The sequence below is a fragment of the Hemiscyllium ocellatum genome, chromosome 2 (genome assembly GCF_020745735.1).
Source record: "Hemiscyllium ocellatum isolate sHemOce1 chromosome 2, sHemOce1.pat.X.cur, whole genome shotgun sequence".
Classification (NCBI taxonomy): Eukaryota; Metazoa; Chordata; class Chondrichthyes; order Orectolobiformes; family Hemiscylliidae; genus Hemiscyllium; species Hemiscyllium ocellatum.
In genome coordinates, this window is record NC_083402.1 from 29,219,026 (window position 1) to 29,238,105 (window position 19,080).

Consider the following 19,080-nt stretch of genomic DNA (forward strand, 5'->3'; position numbering starts at 1 on the left):
AAATCAGGACAGTGCACAAATGCAAATGTGCTGCAAATGTGTTGCTGGTCAAAGCACAGCAGGTTAGGCAGCATCTCAGGAATAGAGAATTCGACGTTTCGAGCATAAGCCCAACGCCTTATTTTTCGGGACACCACCCACGCCCTCCACCTCCTCCAGGATTTTCGCTTCCCCGGTCCCCAACGCCTTATTTTCACTATGGACATCCAGTCCCTGTACACCTCCATCCCCCATCACGAAGGACTCAAAGCCCTCCGCTTCTTCCTTTCCCGCCGCACTAACCAGTACCCTTCCACTGACACCCTCCTTCGACTGACTGAACTGGTCCTCACCCTGAATAACTTCTCTTTTCAATCCTCCCACTTCCTCCAAACTAAAGGAGTTGCCATGGGCACCCGCATGGGCCCCAGCTATGCCTGCCTCTTTGTAGGATATGTGGAACAGTCCATCTTCCGCAACTACACTGGCACCACCCCCCACCTTTTCCTCCGCTACATCGATGACTGTATCGGCGCTGCCTCGTGCTCCCACGAGGAGGTTGAACAGTTCATCAACTTTACTAACACCTTCCATCCCGACCTGAAATTCACCTGGACTGTCTCAGACTCCTCCCTCCCCTTCCTAGACCTTTCCATTTCTATCTCGGGCGACCGACTCAACACAGACATCTATTATAAACCGACTGACTCCCACAGCTACCTGGACTACACCTCCTCCCACCCTGCCCCCTGTAAAAACGCCATCCCATATTCCCAATTCCTTCGTCTCCGCCGCATCTGCTCCCAGGAGGACCAATTCCAACACCGCACAACCCAGATGGCCTCCTTCTTCAAGGACCGCAGATTCCCCCCAGACGTGATCGACGATGCCCTCCACCGCATCTCCTCCACTTCCCGCTCCTCCGCCCTTGAGCCCCGCTCCTCCAACCGCCACCAAGACAGAACCCCACTGGTTCTCACCTACCACCCCACCAACCTGCGCATACAACGTATTATCCGCCGCCATTTCCGCCACCTCCAAACGGACCCCACCACCAAGGATATATTTCCCTCCCCTCCCCTATCAGCGTTCCGCAAGGACCACTCCCTTCGTGACTCCCTTGTCAGATCCACACCCCCCACCAACCCAACCTCCACCCCCGGCACCTTCCCCTGCAACCGCAGGAAATGTAAAACTTGCGCCCACACCTCCACACTCACTTCCCTCCAAGGCCCCAAGGGATCCTTCCATATCCGCCACAAGTTCACCTGTACCTCCACACACATCATCTATTGCATCCGCTGCACCCGATGTGGCCTCCTCTATATTGGTGAGACAGGCCGCTTACTTGCGGAACGCTTCAGAGAACACCTCTGGGCCGCCCGAACCAACCAACCCAATCACCCCGTGGCTCAACACTTTAACTCCCCCTCCCACTCCACCGAGGACATGCAGGTCCTTGGACTCCTCCACCGGCAGAACACAACTACACGACGGCTGGAGGAGGAGCGCCTCATCTTCCGCCTGGGAACCCTCCAACCACAAGGTATGAATTCAGATTTCTCCAGCTTCCTCATTTCCCCTCCCCCCACCTTGTCTCAGTCGGTTCCCTCAACTCAGCACCGCCCTCCTAACCTGCAATCCTCTTCCTGACCTCTCCGCCCCCACCCCACTCCGGCCTATCACCCTCACCTTGACCTCCTTCCACCTATCCCACCTCCATCGCCCCTCCCCCTAGTCCCTCCTCCCTACCTTTTATCTCAGCCTGCTTGGCTCTCTCTCTCTTATTCCTGATGAAGGGCTTATGCTCGAAACGTCGAATTCTCTATTCCTGAGATGCTGCCTAACCTGCTGTGCTTTGACCAGCAACACATTTGCAGCTGTGATCTCCAGCATCTGCAGACCTCATTTTTTACACAAATGCAAATGTACAAGATACTTGTAAGAAATTCCACTCATTGTGAATTTAATGACGCTATTAATCCATATTGGACCGGAGGTTGGGGAATGAGCCAGGCCAGGTGGTAGAAGTTGCAGTGGGGGAATTTCTTTGGGAAAAGTGACTACAATTCTGTATATTTTAAAGTACTCATAGACAAAGATGAGAGTGGTCCTAGGGGAAGAGTAATAATCTGGGCGAAGGCCAATTATATCAAAATTAGGCAGGAGCTGGGAAATGTGGATTGGGTGTAGCTATTTGAAGGAAAGGCCGCATTTGATATGTGGGAGGCTTTCAAAGATAGGTTGAAGATAGTGCAGGATAGGCATGTACCTTTGAAAATAAGGGATAGGAAAGGCAAGACTCGTGAACCATGGATGACAGTTGACAATGTGCGATTAGCCAAGAGGAAAAGGGAAGCATAAGGTCCAGGCAGTGAAGAACAGAATGGGCCCTGGAGGAAAATTGGGAGAGTAGGACCAAGCTTAAACAAGGAATCAAGCAGGCTAAAAGGGGTCATGAAATAACTTTAGCGAGCAGAATTAAGGAGAATCTCAAGGCCTTTTATTCTTATATAAGAAGAGGGTAACTAGAGAAAGGTTGGTCCATTAAAGGATAAGGAAGGAAGGTTATGTGTTGAACCTGAGAGAATGGGCGAGATTCTCTGCATCAGTGTTCTCTGAGGAGAGGGACATGAATGTTGCGATTAAAGATAGAAGTTTGTTGACTCTGGATCATGTTGACATAAGGAGGGAAGACGTGTTGGATAGGCTAAAGAATATTAAGGTGGACAAATCCCCAGGACCAGATGGGATCTATCCCAGGTTGCTGAGAGAGGTGAGAGAGGAAATAGCTTCGGCCTTGACAGATACCTTTGTAGCATCCTTAAACACAGGTAAGGTGCCAGAGAACTGGAGGATTGCTCATGTTGTACAAGAAGGATAGTAGGGATATTCTGGGTAACTACAGACTAGTGAGCCTGACGTCAGTGGTGGGAAAATTGCTGGAGAAGGTACTGAGGGATAAAATTTATTTATATTTGGAAAAGGATGGGCTTATCAGCGATAGGCAACATGGCTTTGTGTGGGGGGAGATCGTGTCTTATCAACTCAATAGAGTTCTTTGAGGAAGTGATCAAGTTCATAGATGAAGGAAGGGCTGCAGATGTCATATACATGGACTTTAGTAGGACATTTGATAAGGTTTCCCCATAGTAAACTAATGGAGAAAGTGAAGTCACATGGTGTGCAGGGTGCTCTAGCTGGGTGGATAAAGAACTGGTTGAACAACAGGAGACAGAAAGTAGTAATTGAAGGGAGTTTCTCAAAATGGAGAAAGGTGACCAGCGGTGTTCCACAGGGGTCAGTGCTGGGGCCACTGTTGTTTGTGATATACATAAATGATCTGGACGAGGGCATCGTTGGTCTGATCAGTAAGTTTGCAGATGACATGAAGATTGGTGGAGTAGCAGAAAGCATAAGGGACTGTCAAAGAATACAGGAGAGTATAGATAGACTAGAGAGTTGGGCGGAGAAGTGGCAGATGGAGTTCAATCCAGGAAAATGAGAGGTAATGCATTTTGGGAAGTCTAATTCTAGAGCAGACTATACCTTAAATCAAAGAGCCTTGGGAAAAGTTGATGAGCAGAGAGATCTGAGAGTTCAGGTCCATTGTACTCTGAAGTTGTCTGAACAGGTGGATGGAGTGGTCCAGAAGGCATATAGTATGCTTGCCTTCATCGGACAGGGTATTGAGTATAAGAGCTGGCAGGTCATGTTAAAATTGTACAAGACATTGGTTTGACTGCATTTGGAATACTGTGTACAGTTCTGGTCGCCACATTACCAAAAGGATGTGGACACTTTGGAGAGGATGCAAAGAGGTTTACAAAGATGTTACCTGGTATGGAAGGTGCTAGCTATGAAGAGAGGTTGAGTAGGTTAGGATTGTTTTCATTAGAAAAAAGGAGATTGAGGGGGGACCTGATTGAGATCTACAAAATCATGAAGGGTATTATTCTTATATAAGAAGCAAGTGGGTAACTAGAGAAAGGATTGGTCCACTAAAAGATAACGAAGGAAGGCTGTGTGCCAAACCTGAGAGAGTGGGTGAGATTCTGAATGATTACTTTGCATCAGTGTTCACTGAGGAGAGGAACATGATGGACCTTGAGATTAGGAACAGAAGTTTGATTAGTCTGGATCACATTGGCATAAGTAGGGAAGATGTGTTGGGTATGCTAGAGGTTATTAAGGTGAACAAATCCCCAGGACCGGATGGGATCTATCCCCAATTGCTGAGGGAGGCGAGAGAGGAAATAGCTGGAGCCCTGACAGATATCTTTGTGATATCCTTAAATACAGGTGACGTGCCGGAGGACTGGAAGGTTGCTCATGTTGCCCCCCTGTACAAGAAGGGTAGTAGCGATACTCCAGGTAACTACAGGCCAGTGAGCCTGACTTCGGTGGTGGGGAAGTTGCTGGAGAGGGTACTGAGAGATAGGATCTATTTATATTTGGAAAGGAATGAGCTTATCGGTGATGGACAACATGGTTTTGTGCGGGGGAGATCGTGCCTTGCTAACTTGATACAGTTCTTCGAGGAAGTGACCAAGTTATTAGAAGAAGAAAGGGCTGTTGATGTCATATACATGGACTTTAGTAAGGCGTTTGCTAAGGTTCCCTATTGTAGACTAATGGAGAAACTGAAGTCACATAGTGTGCAGGGTTTCTAGCTAGGTGGATGAAGAACTGGTTGAGCAACAGGAGACAGAGAGTAGTAGTTAAAGGGAGTTTCTCGAAATGGAGAAAGATGACCAGTGGTGTTCCACAGGGGTCAGTATTGGGGCCACTGTTGTCTGTAATATACATAACTGATCTAGAAGAGGGCACTGTTGGTATGATCAGCAAGTTTGCAGATGTCACAAAGATTGGTGGAGTAGCAGAAAGCATAAGGGACTGTCAGAGAATACAAGAGGATATAGATAGACTGGAGAGTTGGGCGTAAAAGTGGCAGATGGCTTTCAATCCAAATAAATGTGAGGTGATGCATTTAGGCAAGTCTAATTCTAGAGTGAATTATACAATGAATGGAAGAGCCTTGAGAAAAGTTGATGGGCAGAGAGATCTGGGAGTGCAGGTCCATTGTACCCTGAAGGTTGCTGCACAGGTGGATAGAGTGGTCAAGAAGGCACATAGTATGCTTTCCTTCATCGGACGGGGTATTGAGTATAAGAGCTGGCAAGTCATGTTAAAATTATACAAGACATTGGTTCAGCTACATTTAGAATACTGTGTACAGTTCTTGGCACCACATTACCATAAGGATGTGGATGCTTTGAAGAGAGAGCAGAGAGGGTTTACGAGGATGTTGCCTGGTATGGAAGGTGCTAGCTACGAAGAGAGGTCGAGTAGGTTAGGTTTTTTTTCACTAGAAAAAAGGAGATTGGGGGGGGGGACCTGATTGAGCTTTACAAAATCATGAAGGGTATAGACAGGGTGGATAGAGACAAGCTTTTTCTCAGGGTGAAGGATTCAATACCGAGACATCACGCTTTCAAGGTGAGAGGTGGAAAGTTTAAGGGGGATACACGCGGCAAGTACTTCACACGGAGCGTGGTGGGCGTTTGGAACACGTTGCCAGCAGTGGTGGTAGAGGCAGACATGGTAGATTAATTTAAGATGTGTCTGGACAGATGCATGAGTAGGTGGGGAGCAGAGAGATTCAGATGCTTAGGAATTGACCTGTCGACAGGTTTAGACAGTACATTTGGATCGGCTCGGGCTTGGAGGGCTAAAGGGCCTGTTCCTGGGCTGTAAATTTTCTTTGTTCTTTGTATAGACAGGGTAGATAGAGATAAGCTTTTTCCCAGGACGAGGGATTCAACAACGAGAAGTCATGTGTTCAAGGTGAGAGGTGAAAAGTTTATGGGGGATACACGCAGCAAGTACTTTACACAGAGGGTGGTAGGTGCCTGGAATGCTTTGCCAGCAGTGGTAGTAGAGGCAGGCACGGTAGATTCATTTAAGGCACATCTGGACAGATACATGAGTAGGTGGGGAGCAGAGGGATACAGATGCTTAGGAATTGGGTGATAGGTTTAGACAGTGGATTTGGATTGGCTGAGGCTTGGAGGGCTGAAGGGCCTGTTCCTGGGCTGTAAATTTTCTTTGTTCTTTCTTTATTTAATGGTTACCACTTTTATTAAAATAGTGATGAGGCATCTGACACAAGCAAGTCATGATTATTTTCTATTAATTTATACAAAATTAATTAATTCCTAGTTTATCTCTAAAACTCACCAGTGTTTTTTTCCTGAACCCATTATGTTTACATACACATTCCCTTGGAAAATTCACCCAAATGTTCTACTTTCTTTCTGATTTTCACGAAAACAGGCATCAGCTCATACAGCGTCAGTACTTAACTCTTACTTTGAAATATCTAATACTCAGGTGCCAGGCTGTGCTGGTCTTTAAAACATTTTTTTTTTAAAAAATCATATTGGTCTTGCGTTTTACAAATAGAAACATGGAATATGAAACCAAAGAAGTTGTGGAGAACTTTAACAAATCCCTGGTTTGGCCTCAATTGGAGTTTGGTGTTTAGTTCTAGCCAATGCACGTTAAGAAGGATATGTGCAATAAAGGTTTATTAGAATGCTCTCAGAGATAAGGGACTTCATTTACGTAATTAGGTAGAAGAAACTGGTGTTGATCTCCTTAATGAGAATGTTGAGAGGAGATTTGGCATTCATTGTCATGAGGGTGTCAACAGAAGAAACAGGGAGAAATTATTCTGAATGTTGAAAGGGTCAGGGATTAGAGGGACTCATAGAGAAGGTGAGTGAAAAAAGAAACAACAGCGATGTGAGCATAAAAACATATAATAAGGAGCGGGAGTAGGCCATTCAGCCCTTCAAGCCTGCTCCACCATTCAGACAAGAACATGGCTGATCTGATTTCAACCTCAACCAGTCATTTGCCCATTTCTGCGATAATCTTTCATCCTTTTGGTAATCAAGAATCGATTTAACTTTGCATTAAAAATATTTAAAGATTCTGCATTCAGTGCCTTTTGAGGAAGGGAGTTCCTCAGAGAAAAAAAAAGGAAGCATTTTTCTTTTTACAAATATTGTGATTGGATCTGGAATACATTGCCTGAGGGTGGAGTGGAAGCAAATTCAATCTTGGCTCCCAAGATGCAGTAGGAAAGGAATCTGAACAGGATTATGCAGGACTATAGGGAGAGGGCAGGGGAGTGGGACTAGGTGAGCTGCTCTAGTTGAGAGCCAACACTGAGCTGACAGGCTGGGTAGCTTCTTTCTCCACTGTAATAATTCTCTGATTCAATGGTTCTGTGATTTTGTACAATTTCAGCCAGAGCATTTTTTAAAAAATCGTTTATGGCACAAAAGCCTCACTGGCTAGTCCAGCATTTTTTTGTAATTGCCATCATGTTTTCGGAGTCTGTTAGATATTATTTCACTGAGTTTCTCCACTGAGAGTAATTAACTTTCTCACTCACATGGTTTGATTACAGTTTGACCACATTTCCACCCTCCTAACTGGGGAAAGATGGCTGGTAGCTCTGAAAGCATTATTTTTGTTGAGAAAACAATTCCCAAATTATCAACATAAAATGTATTTCAATGACTTTAATTGATTATTCCCAACTTGTTTTTGCTTTTAATTTATGAATGTATGGGTCCACTTGTATTTATCTACCTGTATGAACAGCCCAATTCTTAAATAAAGGAGCATCCTTCTCCACATCCCATCCGTGTCGAGCAGCATGCATCCATGGAATCTGAAAAATCATCTTCTCCTAGAAAAGTAACACCATAGTTAATTTAAGGCCATTATATGAACAAGTAAAAAGTGAGGTCTGCAGATCCTGGAGATCAGAGCTGAAAATGTGTTGCTGGTTAAAGCGCAGCAGGTTAGGCAGCATCCAAGGAACAGGAAATTCGACGTTTCGGGCCAGAGCCCTTCATCAGGCTCTGGCCCGAAACGTCGAATTTCCTGTTCCTTGGATGCTGCCTAACCTGCTGCGCTTTAACCAGCAACACATTTTCAGCTCATTATATGAACAACACAACTATCATCAAACATTTTTTTAAAAGTATAATTTCTCAGGGCATGGGCGTTCTTGGCATGTATTGTTCTAGTATATTTCCAGTTACCATTGAGAAAGTGGTAACTGGCCTCCTCCTATTGCAGATTGTGATGAAGGTACTCCCACAATTCACCCCTCAGCCTCTCACGCTCCAGGGAAAATAGCCCCAGCCTTCTCAGCTTCTCCCTGTAGCTTAAACCCTCTAATCCCAGCAAACTCCTTGTAAATCTTTCCTGCACCCTTTATAGTTTCACAACATCCTTCCTACAGTAGCAAGATCAGAATCGGAGCAGTATTCCAAAAGTGACCCAACCAATATCCTGTAAGGCCACAACATGACAGCCCAAATCCTGTATTCAATGCACTGAGCAATAAAGGCAAGTGTACCAAACACCGTCATCACTACCCTAGCTACCTGTGACTCTAAGGAACTACGAACCTACACCCCAAGATCTCTTTGCTTGAAATCGCTCCCTGGACCCTACCAAGTCCTTACCTGAGGTACCTTGCCAAAATGTAACACCTAACATGTTTCTATAAATAAATAAATACACGATAGTAGTCTTGTTATATTTTCAAATGCTTTGGCAGTTCAAAGCCTGACTTTGAGGTGTGTGTTTAATCAGCAGAGAGAATCTACTGCAAACAATGCGATCATTCATCCTGTAATTCTGCAATTTAGTACTGAGTCACCACTACAACTTGTGGATGTGAGAAGCTTTGGCCTGACACACAAAACATCCTCTGAACAACAGGAAGTTGACTAATCATGCTACACCTGTTATTACAAATGCTCAACAATGTGCATTTGTATAATACCTTTAATCTTGTATAATCTATGAAGGTGGGAAACTTGCCACTCAAAGGTGGCAACTTTGAAAAGATCTGCTAAAGATCATTCATCTCTTCTGAGCAACCAAATACATAACATCAGCAAAAGGTATAACTGATAAATCTCCCTTGGAAACAATGCAAAGAGCATGCAGTGCCTTTCATTGTTAGGGCAGAAGTGTCTCTCTAATGTATGTCACTTATAACCCAGAGTATTCATGGCTCTGGAGGCATAATGGTTGTTCCTATCGGTTTTCTCTATTACGGTCTGCTTGAAGTGTTATATGATCACAGTGATCCTGTGCTCAACAACACAATGTAATAGAAAACAGCCAACGTGAGGCCAAATGTCTCCAGTGTTCTTCCTACTAGACATTTCGTGTACTTAAACCTGCACGGTGGCCAAGGTATTCACACAATTCCTATTAATCCACTCAGAGCCGGTTAGCTCAGCTGGCTGAATGGCTGACTTGCAACGTCAGCTGAAGTTACCACAGAGGACTCTCCTTCTCAACCCTTCCCCTTGCCTGAGGCACGGTGGCCCTCAGGTTAAACCACCAAGAGTTGTCGCTCGATAATGGGAGAGCAGCTCTATGGTCGGGTGGGACTGTGGCCTTTCACCTTTATAGATCCACAACTGTCTCTGCTGAGGAAATCTAGGAATGTTGGGTCAGCTTCTATGGAAGGGTTAGGCTGCTTTACCAACAGAACCTTAAGAGACCCCTACATCAGGAACAAATGGGGGAAGGACTAAGCCTACACTTGTGGCAGCGAGACTGACTCAGAAATCTTCTGAGAGATAGTCCCCAATGAGCTGTCACATACCATCCAACAAGGCCAGTGGGATCTCCGTCCCATCAGTCTAACCCCATAGGTCTCAGGTCAGAAACCATGAGGCTGCCTCAACATGGAGACATCCTCAGAAGAGGAAGCTAAATAGTGAGGGGCAATGTCGGCAAGTCTCACAGAACAGAGTCCCCTCCAGAAAAATCATATCCCCCCCCCCCTCGGTGGAGTGGGTGGTTGGGGAAACCTTTTCAGTCTGTAGTCCCATTATGGAGGAAATTAGCCGAGCCACAAATCCATGCCTATGTGGGTTCCACTATGTTAAATTGCTGCCTGCTCTGAACAGTGATCTCCATCCCAATCTTGCTTCCCTCCAAACCCCTACCCCACCCCGCAGACATCCCTGACCGTGAGAATGTATCAGGGAGTCTTCCCGATGTAGCCTACCACCACTGTTCCAGCCCTCCCACTTTCAAGAATCAGGGAAATTCCTATGACCTTCTTCCCCATCCACTCCCAATCACTGAATCCCCTCTCAGAGGAATTGGGAATATAATAGAATTCCCTTGTAGAAAATAATAGCTAACTTGGACTGGACAAGCTGCACACTCTCACAGGAGAAAGTGAAAACTTCAGATGCTGGAGATCAGAGTCGAGAGTGTGGTGCTGGAAAAGCACAGCAGGTCAGGCAGCATCGGAGGAGCAGCATAAGCCCTTCAACAGAAATGAGCATTCCCATCAGCTCATTCCCACTGTCGATTCTCCTGCTCCTTGGATGCTGCCTGACCTACTGTGCTTTTCCAGCACATACTCTGAAACAGAACTTTGTTGACAGCTCAGTCTCATCATCAATATTTATCTTAATTTCTCCTTAAACCTTTCATGGCTAAAATTCCAAAGCTCTTTCTGCATACACCAGCAAAAACTATACCAGAAGTGAAGCTGAGGGGTCAGAAATGGGCCAGAACTTTCCAGCCTTTTAATGTTGAGTATAACAAATTTAGATTTCTACCACTGTTTCCAATTTCTCTCAGCAGCATGTACTGGTAATAGTGCCTGGCTGTACCAGAGTCACTTCAGGTGAAGGAGGTATTACCTGCAGTTTGTGCTGGAGGTCTCCCTACAATGATGTTGGGATTCAAGTCCTGCCCCTTAGAGTCTACATCTTCCTTCATCATATTCCCAGGCTGAGGAACATTCCTCTCTTTGTCAGATTTTCCTTCCCCATCAGCTCTTTGACTGTAAACATTTTGTTTTAATTGTCAACTGTCCCTCAATTTGATAAAGATATTCCTCAAAGTCACAAGCTTCTACCTTGGTTATTTAAGTGACTGAACTGCCAATTCTTAACCACTTTGAGCACAAGAGGCAGGACTCTGACACGCCCTTTAACTTACAGTCTCACAAAGACGACCTATCGATAACAAGAGAGTTCCAAAGAGTCTTACTGTTCTCAACAGTAACAGATAAAAACCTAGCCCGTGAAATCTTTCCTCATAATGCAATTCATCCATTTCGGGTATTACTCGTAAACATTCTCTGAAGTGGTGCCACGCATTTATATAATTACATAAATAAGGTGACCAACCGTATTTCAGCTGTAGTCTCCCAAGTGGAGCATAACTTCCTTACTTTTGTATCCAATTCCCTTGCCATACATGATTAACATTCTATTAGCATTCCCAATTACTTGCTGCAACTGCATATTAACCTTTTGTGAATCACACATTAGGACACCCAATTTCCTCTGTGTCTCAGAGCTCTGTAATCTTTCACTATTTATATATCACACTTTCTTTCAATCTTCCTGCCAAAATCAACAATTTAATATTTTCTCACATTATACTCCACTTGCCAAATCTTTGCTCACTCGCAAAATCTATCTTTTTACAGTCCTTTCATAATTCCTTTTTCTACCTGTCTTTTTGCCATCAACAAATTTCTTCCTTCCTTTCATCTGGTCCTTCATATTAATTGTAAACAGCAGGAATCCCCCTGTACCGCTCCATGGAGCAGACCACTTGTAACATTTTGCCAAACTAAAAACGATCCATCTTTGCCTACTCTCTGCTTCCCATTTGTCATTTAGTTTTCTATCCGTGTTAATAAGTTATCTATAACACCATGAGTTCTTATTTTCCAAAAACTTCACTATTGTTGCAATTTATCAATTTTACTCAATTTAACAAACCAGTTAATAAAGCATTTAGAATCTTGAGCTTTATAAGTCATGGAGTCATAGAGATGTACAGCACAGAAACAGACATTCAGTCCAACCAGATATCCCAATCTAATCTAGTCCCATTTGTCAGCATTTGGTCCATATCCCTCTAAGCCCTTCCTATGCATATACTCATCCAGATGCCTTTTAAATGCTCCACCACTTCTTCTGGCAGCTAATTCCAAACAGACACCACCTTCTGTGAAAAGTTACCCTTAGGTCCCTTTTAGATCTTTCCCCTCGCGCCGTAAACCTATGCCCTTTAGTTCTGGACTTCCCCCAGCCCAGGGAGAAGACGTTGTCTATTCACTCTATCCGTGCCCCTCATGATTTTATAAATCTCTATGGGGTCACCCCTCAGCCTCTGACACTCCAGGGAAAACAGCCCCAGCCTATTCAGCCTCTCCCTGTAGCTCAAATCCTCACTCTGACAACATCTTGTAAATCTTTTCTGAACCCACAACTCAATTTGAACCACCTCTGGTGTAACAGGTCCAATTAGGTGTAAAGGTTGTGGGGTGGTTACAACTATGATTTACTAGGAGACTCCAGGGAATGAGGGATCAAAGTATGGAGAAAATGAAGTTGCTCTACTTAGTTACAAGGTCAAGGTTTGATGAAGATGTTTAAAATGTTGAAGGCCTGAGATACAATTTTAAAAAAAACTCTGAAGCTCTGTTATCGAGGGCACAGATTTAAGATTATTTGCAAAAGGAGCAGAAAAAACATGAGGACTTTCTGATGTAATGAGTGGCTAGGATTTGGAATGCACAGTCTGACAGATTGGTTGACACAGATTCAACAGGAGCATTCAAAAGGGGATTGAATAATTTGAAGCAGAAACAATTTTACGGAAATGGCAAAAGAGGAGGTTGGGACTAGCTTGATTGTTTCTTGAAATATCAGCCACACCCAATGAGTTAAATGGCCTCCTTCTGTGCTATACTATTCTAGATCTCTCGGATAAATCACTCATAATCTTTCACAGACACATTCTATTTTACCGTTTACCTATCACCTTTTCCCTGCCTCCGAACATACTTAAAATCCATGCATTTCGATATTAGTACAGTTCGAATGAAGCATCACAAGGCGTTTTTTTCCGTTTCTCTTTCCCCCCTCAAGTGTTTCTAGCATTTCCTGCCTTTTGTTAGAGATATACGAGGTCCATGATTTTTGCGCCAGTGTCTCCGAGACTTTGTAAGAAGTGGTATGCATGTCAAAGGGACGCACATAGTGAGAACAATCATTGAGCTGGTGAGACTTCAAATGCCAATATACCAAGAGAAAAAAAGACACCCAAGAGAGGTTCACCTTGGGGATCAGGTAACGAAATAGAATTGCAGTAAATAATATTTTTATAATGCAAGTCCAAGAGAGGGCAGACATGTTTTGTTGAGTAGGACAGTGGGAGATAGGGATGGGGATCAAGCTGACTGGCAGGAGATGCTCAGGTTCCAGCAGCAGACAGGCAATGAAGATGCATCGACGGTGATGCGGCAGCAATGAGTGCCAAACAAATGCAAGGCAAGATCCCAAGTGTAAATGCTGGGGTAATGAGCTATGCACTTGGGCAGCCTCAGAGCACATTGTAAAGATTGGAGGAAAACGTGGAACAGTGCAAAACTCTTAGCACTTTCCTCTCTAAATTAAGGCTGTGATTGATCACTCATCAATTGCTATAATGCGCAAATGATGACTGTACTTTCAATGCAGAGAAAAAAACCAAAGGCAATTCAAAGGAAAAATAAACAAGTCAATGATTAGGGTGGGGTGAAAAAAAACTGTTAGCCAATAGTGGGCCTTAAGCAAGCATTAAAGAAGATATGTTGGAAGAACACTGGAACAAATTGCTGGAGATGTAACCACCACTGGTAGCAAGAGCTGAGGAGATTCTCAGAGACTGGTGCAGTGGAATGGTGCAATGGAATTGGAGTTATACTGGGAATGTAATTTCCAAAGACAGGGCCAACAGGACCTCAGCATATGGATAATTCCTGAATTAGTCTCTCAATCTGGCACTTTAAAGAAAAACACGACAGGTGACTCACTCTCTCAGTCTCAACAGACTATCTTTACCTCCACAATAAAATAGTGGGATCCTACTGCAGCTTCAAACACAAGAAATTGTTTGGATAAATCAAAGAGGTTTTTCCATGGCATTAAATCTGCATTGGCTTTCTGAATATACTGGAGTCCTTACCTTATTTAGCCATTTCAAACCAGGTATTTTATTTGAATTTATTTGTTCTTCTAGCCATGGACGCATACGCATTCTCTCCACTGGCATTGCCACCTACAATAAAATGGAAAGCAGGAGAGGTGCTCAGTACTTAAGTAGTGCTTAAGGTATCTGCTGTAAAGCATTGCTCTTCCTGTTGGGAAGGAAAACTGAAGCGACAAAAGGGAAGACTGTCTTTTTCCCTACAAATCAAAGGGAATCCACTGGTACAGTGGTTGCAAAGAAGGGATTTGACAGTAGAACCCAATGATTCTTAAGTGATTTCATTAATACATTTAGATCCTTCCCATTCCTTTCCAAAAATGTGGCCTCCTCTATATTGGTGAGACAGGCCGCTTACTTGCGGAACGCTTCAGAGAACACCTCTGGGCCGCCCGAACCAATCAACCCAATCACCCCGTGGCTCAACACTTTAACTCCCCCTCCCACTCCACCGAGGACATGCAGGTCCTTGGACTCCTCCACCGGCAGAACACAACTACACGACGGCTGGAGGAGGAGCGCCTCATCTTCCGCCTGGGAACCCTCCAACCACAAGGTATGAATTCAGATTTCTCCAGCTTCCTCATTTCCCCTCCCCCCACCTTGTCTCAGTCGGTTCCCTCAACTCAGCACCGCCCTCCTAACCTGCAATCCTCTTCCTGACCTCTCCGCCCCCACCCCACTCCGGCCTATCACCCTCACCTTGACCTCCTTCCACCTATCCCACCTCCATCGCCCCTCCCCCTAGTCCCTCCTCCCTACCTTTTATCGCAGCCTGCTTGGCTCTCTCTCTCTTATTCCTGATGAAGGGCTTATGCTCGAAACGTCGAATTCTCTATTCCTGAGATGCTGCCTAACCTGCTGTGCTTTGACCAGCAACACATTTGCAGCATTCCTTTCCAAAGACTGATGTGGTTTTGATAGGAATAGTTAGATTCATTTCAGAAGAGCTATTCACATGGAATCAACAAACTCAAAAAGGACATTTATCAAGCAACCTTGATGCGAAAAACTAATGGATGAGTTTTAATTTTTAAATCTTTTAAACCTTTTCAGACATATTGTGACATCCATATGTTACAGACAGGACTAGATCCCAGCCCAGAGATAGGGACACCACCATTATGCCCCAACAGTGCCAAGATTTCACTTTTTATAACTTTTACTCAAAGAATCAAACCAAAATCAATGTAAATTAAGCAAGAATTAACTGGTAAATTATATTCAATACAAACTATGAATTACAAAATAACTGATTTACATAGCCGATACAACAAAGGTAGATATCATCATTTAGTGATAAAGATGTTAAACTTTGCTGAAAAAGGACATTGAATCAAAGCCTTTTGACTTGCTCTCATCAGGATAATTTGCATGAAATACCATTGTGGAGGGGAAATAACTTTTTTTATTCTATAAGGAGTGAGTGCTGAGTGGTTAATAGATGAACTTTGATTGTTAGAATGCATGGCCACGGGCAATGCGCCAGATAGATGAATACTGACAGTTAACTGCCAAGTTTTGTTCAAATCTAAACTAGGATTGCCTCTGATTGGTCAAGGGACAGGGACCACCATGAAAAATGAACCAAAGAATACCTGTCTCCTGATTTGCTGAGTTAAGAATAAGTGTACATGTCCTTGTTGCTTTAAATAACAAGATCATTGGCAATTCCTGAGGGATGCATTAAAGCTTTTTTAAAAAATTGCTCATGGAATACAGATGGTGTTGACTGGGCCAACATTTACTGCCAATCCCTAGTTGCTCTTGAGAAGCAATATCTTTCCAAATCAGGATGTTACACCATTTGGATGGTTCCCACATACTAGTGTCCTTGTACTTCAACGTGGTAACGGTCATGGATTTGGCAGGTGCTGTCTAAGGAGTTGCGCTGAAATTCTGCAGGGTAGCTTGCAGATGAGCAGACTGCTTCATTTGAGTGTTGGTGGTGGTGGGAGTGATGTTTGTGGGTGTTTTACTGATCAAGCGGGCTGATGAGACATGGATGTTTCAAGTTTTTTTTAGTGTTGTTAGAGTTGCATCCATCTAGGCAAGTGGGCAGTATTCCATTACACTCCTTGTGGTTGTGGGGAATCAAGAGGTGGGTTACACATGGCAGAATTCCCAACCTCCAATCTGCTCTTGGGGCCCCAGTATTCATGGCTTGACAAGTGCAGTTTTGACCCAATGACACTGAAGGAACTGAAGCCAAAGGCCAACAGCTTCTGAGTCCTAAGGACCAATAGCCAGGGCCAAAGTGTTTTTTCCTTCTTCTCTTGAGATAAGGGATGTGGTGAGAGTGGCTCTTGTGGCTCAGGAAAAGGGTAGAGGAATGGCATTTACCTCCTTGTCCACCATCCAGGCCTTCAACTGAGGGCCCTGGAACCCAATCTCCACCTCCAGGCAATACTGGCAGACAGGTCACCCTGGCTGGCAAACTATCCATCTTGTACACCTGCCTGAGAAGCAGGAAACAGGGGAGGTGGGAAGTTGAGGTCCTTAAAGTTGTCATTAATCAGCTATCGAAGTCAAGAAAGTCACCCATGGATCTTCTCCCCCAGTACTTAAATGTAGAGGTTTCAAAGGGGCGGGATTATCTCCAGGGCAAACTCACCCTCAATTATTTCCCGTTCTCACCAACACCAGGAAGGGGACAATTCTACCCTAGGTCTCCTAGTTTTACTTTATCCAAATTCTATAGATATATTCAACAACAAAACGCCACTATTCTGTAGCACTTATTTAGTCCAGCTCACAACAGTACTGATGGTGGAGATTCATTATCTGACCACTCGATAACATCTCTGTACACGCTATGGCCAACTATACAAAAACAATAGCGATATTTTACTTTCCCAAGCTGCTGAACCCCCAGGTTGCAGGTTCCATTGTTTATCAGCAGTCTTACAGACATGGATCCTCATAAACTGCCTGCCATGACTACCTGACAAAATTTAATCCCTGGGGGGAACATCGCCCACACACCCGCCCCCAATCAGCGTGCATTTCCTTAGCAACCTGAAATCACAGCCTGATTTCCCAGAAATCTGATGTCACAGTTGGGATTTCAAAATTGGCATCCCTTTTCACAGATCATAACATATAAATTAAACTTCAAATTATACCCTATTACTAAAATGTGCACCTACAAGAGCTATAAATAGAAGTGCTGAGAAAAAGTGGAGTGGAAGGGGGTTATTTATGTCCTGAACATTGATAGACTTTGCAAACAGGTCTTGTTCCATATTTTACTCGGTAGAACATAAATTTATTTCACTTTAAATATTTAAAGTAGCTCCATAATCCTTGAGTGGACATGCATGGAAGGAGAAAATTTGTCCGTCATTAATCGCTATGGATAAGAAGAAACCTCCACCCATGTTTGGATGACTCAGGGAAATCATCACTACTAAGCTTGTTTTGAAGCCTATTTTGCAATTACAGCTTCTTCCCCTATCCTGGAAATTGTGAGCAGTACAGTTCCTGATTGGCTTTCATCACAACTACTCAGTCCCAGAAAAACAAGTGCATAAAGTAGACCATTTCGATTCTCCTGACCACAGGCACGCAAGCTTTGTTCATGCATCCTATTTTTCTTATTTTGGATGCTGACTGGCTCGAAGATTTGAAGCATTTCCTATTTTGTTTCACATTTCAAGTTTTCCTTTACATTGCCATGCTTGCAGTAATTTCTATTGATGCAGGAAACAGTGTTTCCTCAGACAACGAAACAATGGTTCCAAACACAGGACACCTGAAATGCTTACAGGTTACACAAAATCGACAGCGCAAAGTATAATCTGCTGAGGTATGCTTGGATGAAATGTCCAGAAATTAAGACTAATTTTCGTTATCAGTTCACTTGAGTGATGTGACTTGTGATAACGAAACACTAATTTGGAATCAGTAATTTTTTTCTTCCCTAGGTAGAAGTGAGGACCGCAGATGCTGGAGATTAGAGTCAAGTTTAGAGTGGTGCTGGAAAAGCACAGCAGGTCAGGCAGCATCCAAAAAGCAGGAAAATCTCCACTCCACAGGCACCCTGCCTCTATTCCTGATGAAGGGCTTTTTCCCGAAACGTCGATTTTCCTGCTCCTCAGATGTTGCCTGACCCGCTGTGCTTTTCCAGCACCACTCTAATTTTTATTCCCTATCAAAGCTTTCCTGTTTTTTAAACACACAAGTAACCAGGTTATAATGACAAAGTCAGACACCAAAGTTGAGTCTGGTTATAATACCACAGGTTGTTTAAATTTAGCCTTAAAATCAGCCTTCGTCAGACACCATGGAAATTAATCTGTCATTTTGCAAGTCAATATTTCCATCTTCACTACCAAAAGGAAGACTAAAATGTACAGGTGTACAATCATAAGCTAATTGAAAGCTGCAATTATAGCTTATCTGTGCTTCTAGAGTCATAGGGACTTAGGGAGTACTAAAACAAATTAGATCAGAGATGTTGGTCTCTGGAGATCGAAACAGAAAGGTATATATTAAAAAGAAACAGAGCTAAAATCATAGAAAATCAGCCATAGGATCCTGAACAACATCCAACCATAAAGTATTTACTGCACTGTCAGCTTGCACTACTTTTATTTCTTTTCATTTGTTATCGCATCACCAAAAAAGAAAGTAAATACACTATTCAATGATAACTGCAACGGAAACTGATTAACCTTTACGGTGATAACGTGACAAGTTCCAAATAAATTCACTTTGAGTGAGGGAAGGAGCTGGTACAATGGTTTACTGTACCATTCTTCCACCTGTGAGGAGAATTCACCCCAGCCCACGTCTTGTGCAAGAAATAGTGCTAGGAATTGGGTGATTAAGGGAGCTCGGAGAAAAGGAAAGCAGTAATCATTTGCCTTCATTCTTTCTAGCTTTTTCAGACTTTAGGAATTGGAGCTTACTCTGCTACAGGAGAACAGACTAATTATTTGGTGCATATCAGGTAGGTACTAGAGGTGTATGCAGTTTCAA

General features: G+C 43.7%; 1 protein-coding gene across 5 annotated transcripts in view; it reads right to left on the reverse strand.

Moving 5' to 3' along the window:
* Positions 1 to 19,080, reverse strand: part of irf2b (interferon regulatory factor 2b) — a 64,198-nt gene that overhangs the window by 12,720 nt on the left and 32,398 nt on the right. For 4 of the 5 annotated variants that reach the window (XM_060835202.1, XM_060835183.1, XM_060835194.1 and 1 more), the window contains exons 3-4: positions 14,077 to 14,169; positions 7,645 to 7,744 (exon numbers count right to left, since the gene is read on the reverse strand). In XM_060835202.1, the coding sequence (XP_060691185.1) occupies positions 7,645 to 7,744; positions 14,077 to 14,163 (187 nt within the window). In that variant the 5' untranslated portion in view covers positions 14,164 to 14,169. The remainder of the gene's footprint in view (positions 1 to 7,644; positions 7,745 to 14,076; positions 14,170 to 19,080) is intronic. The other variant, XM_060835218.1, reaches the window with a different exon arrangement.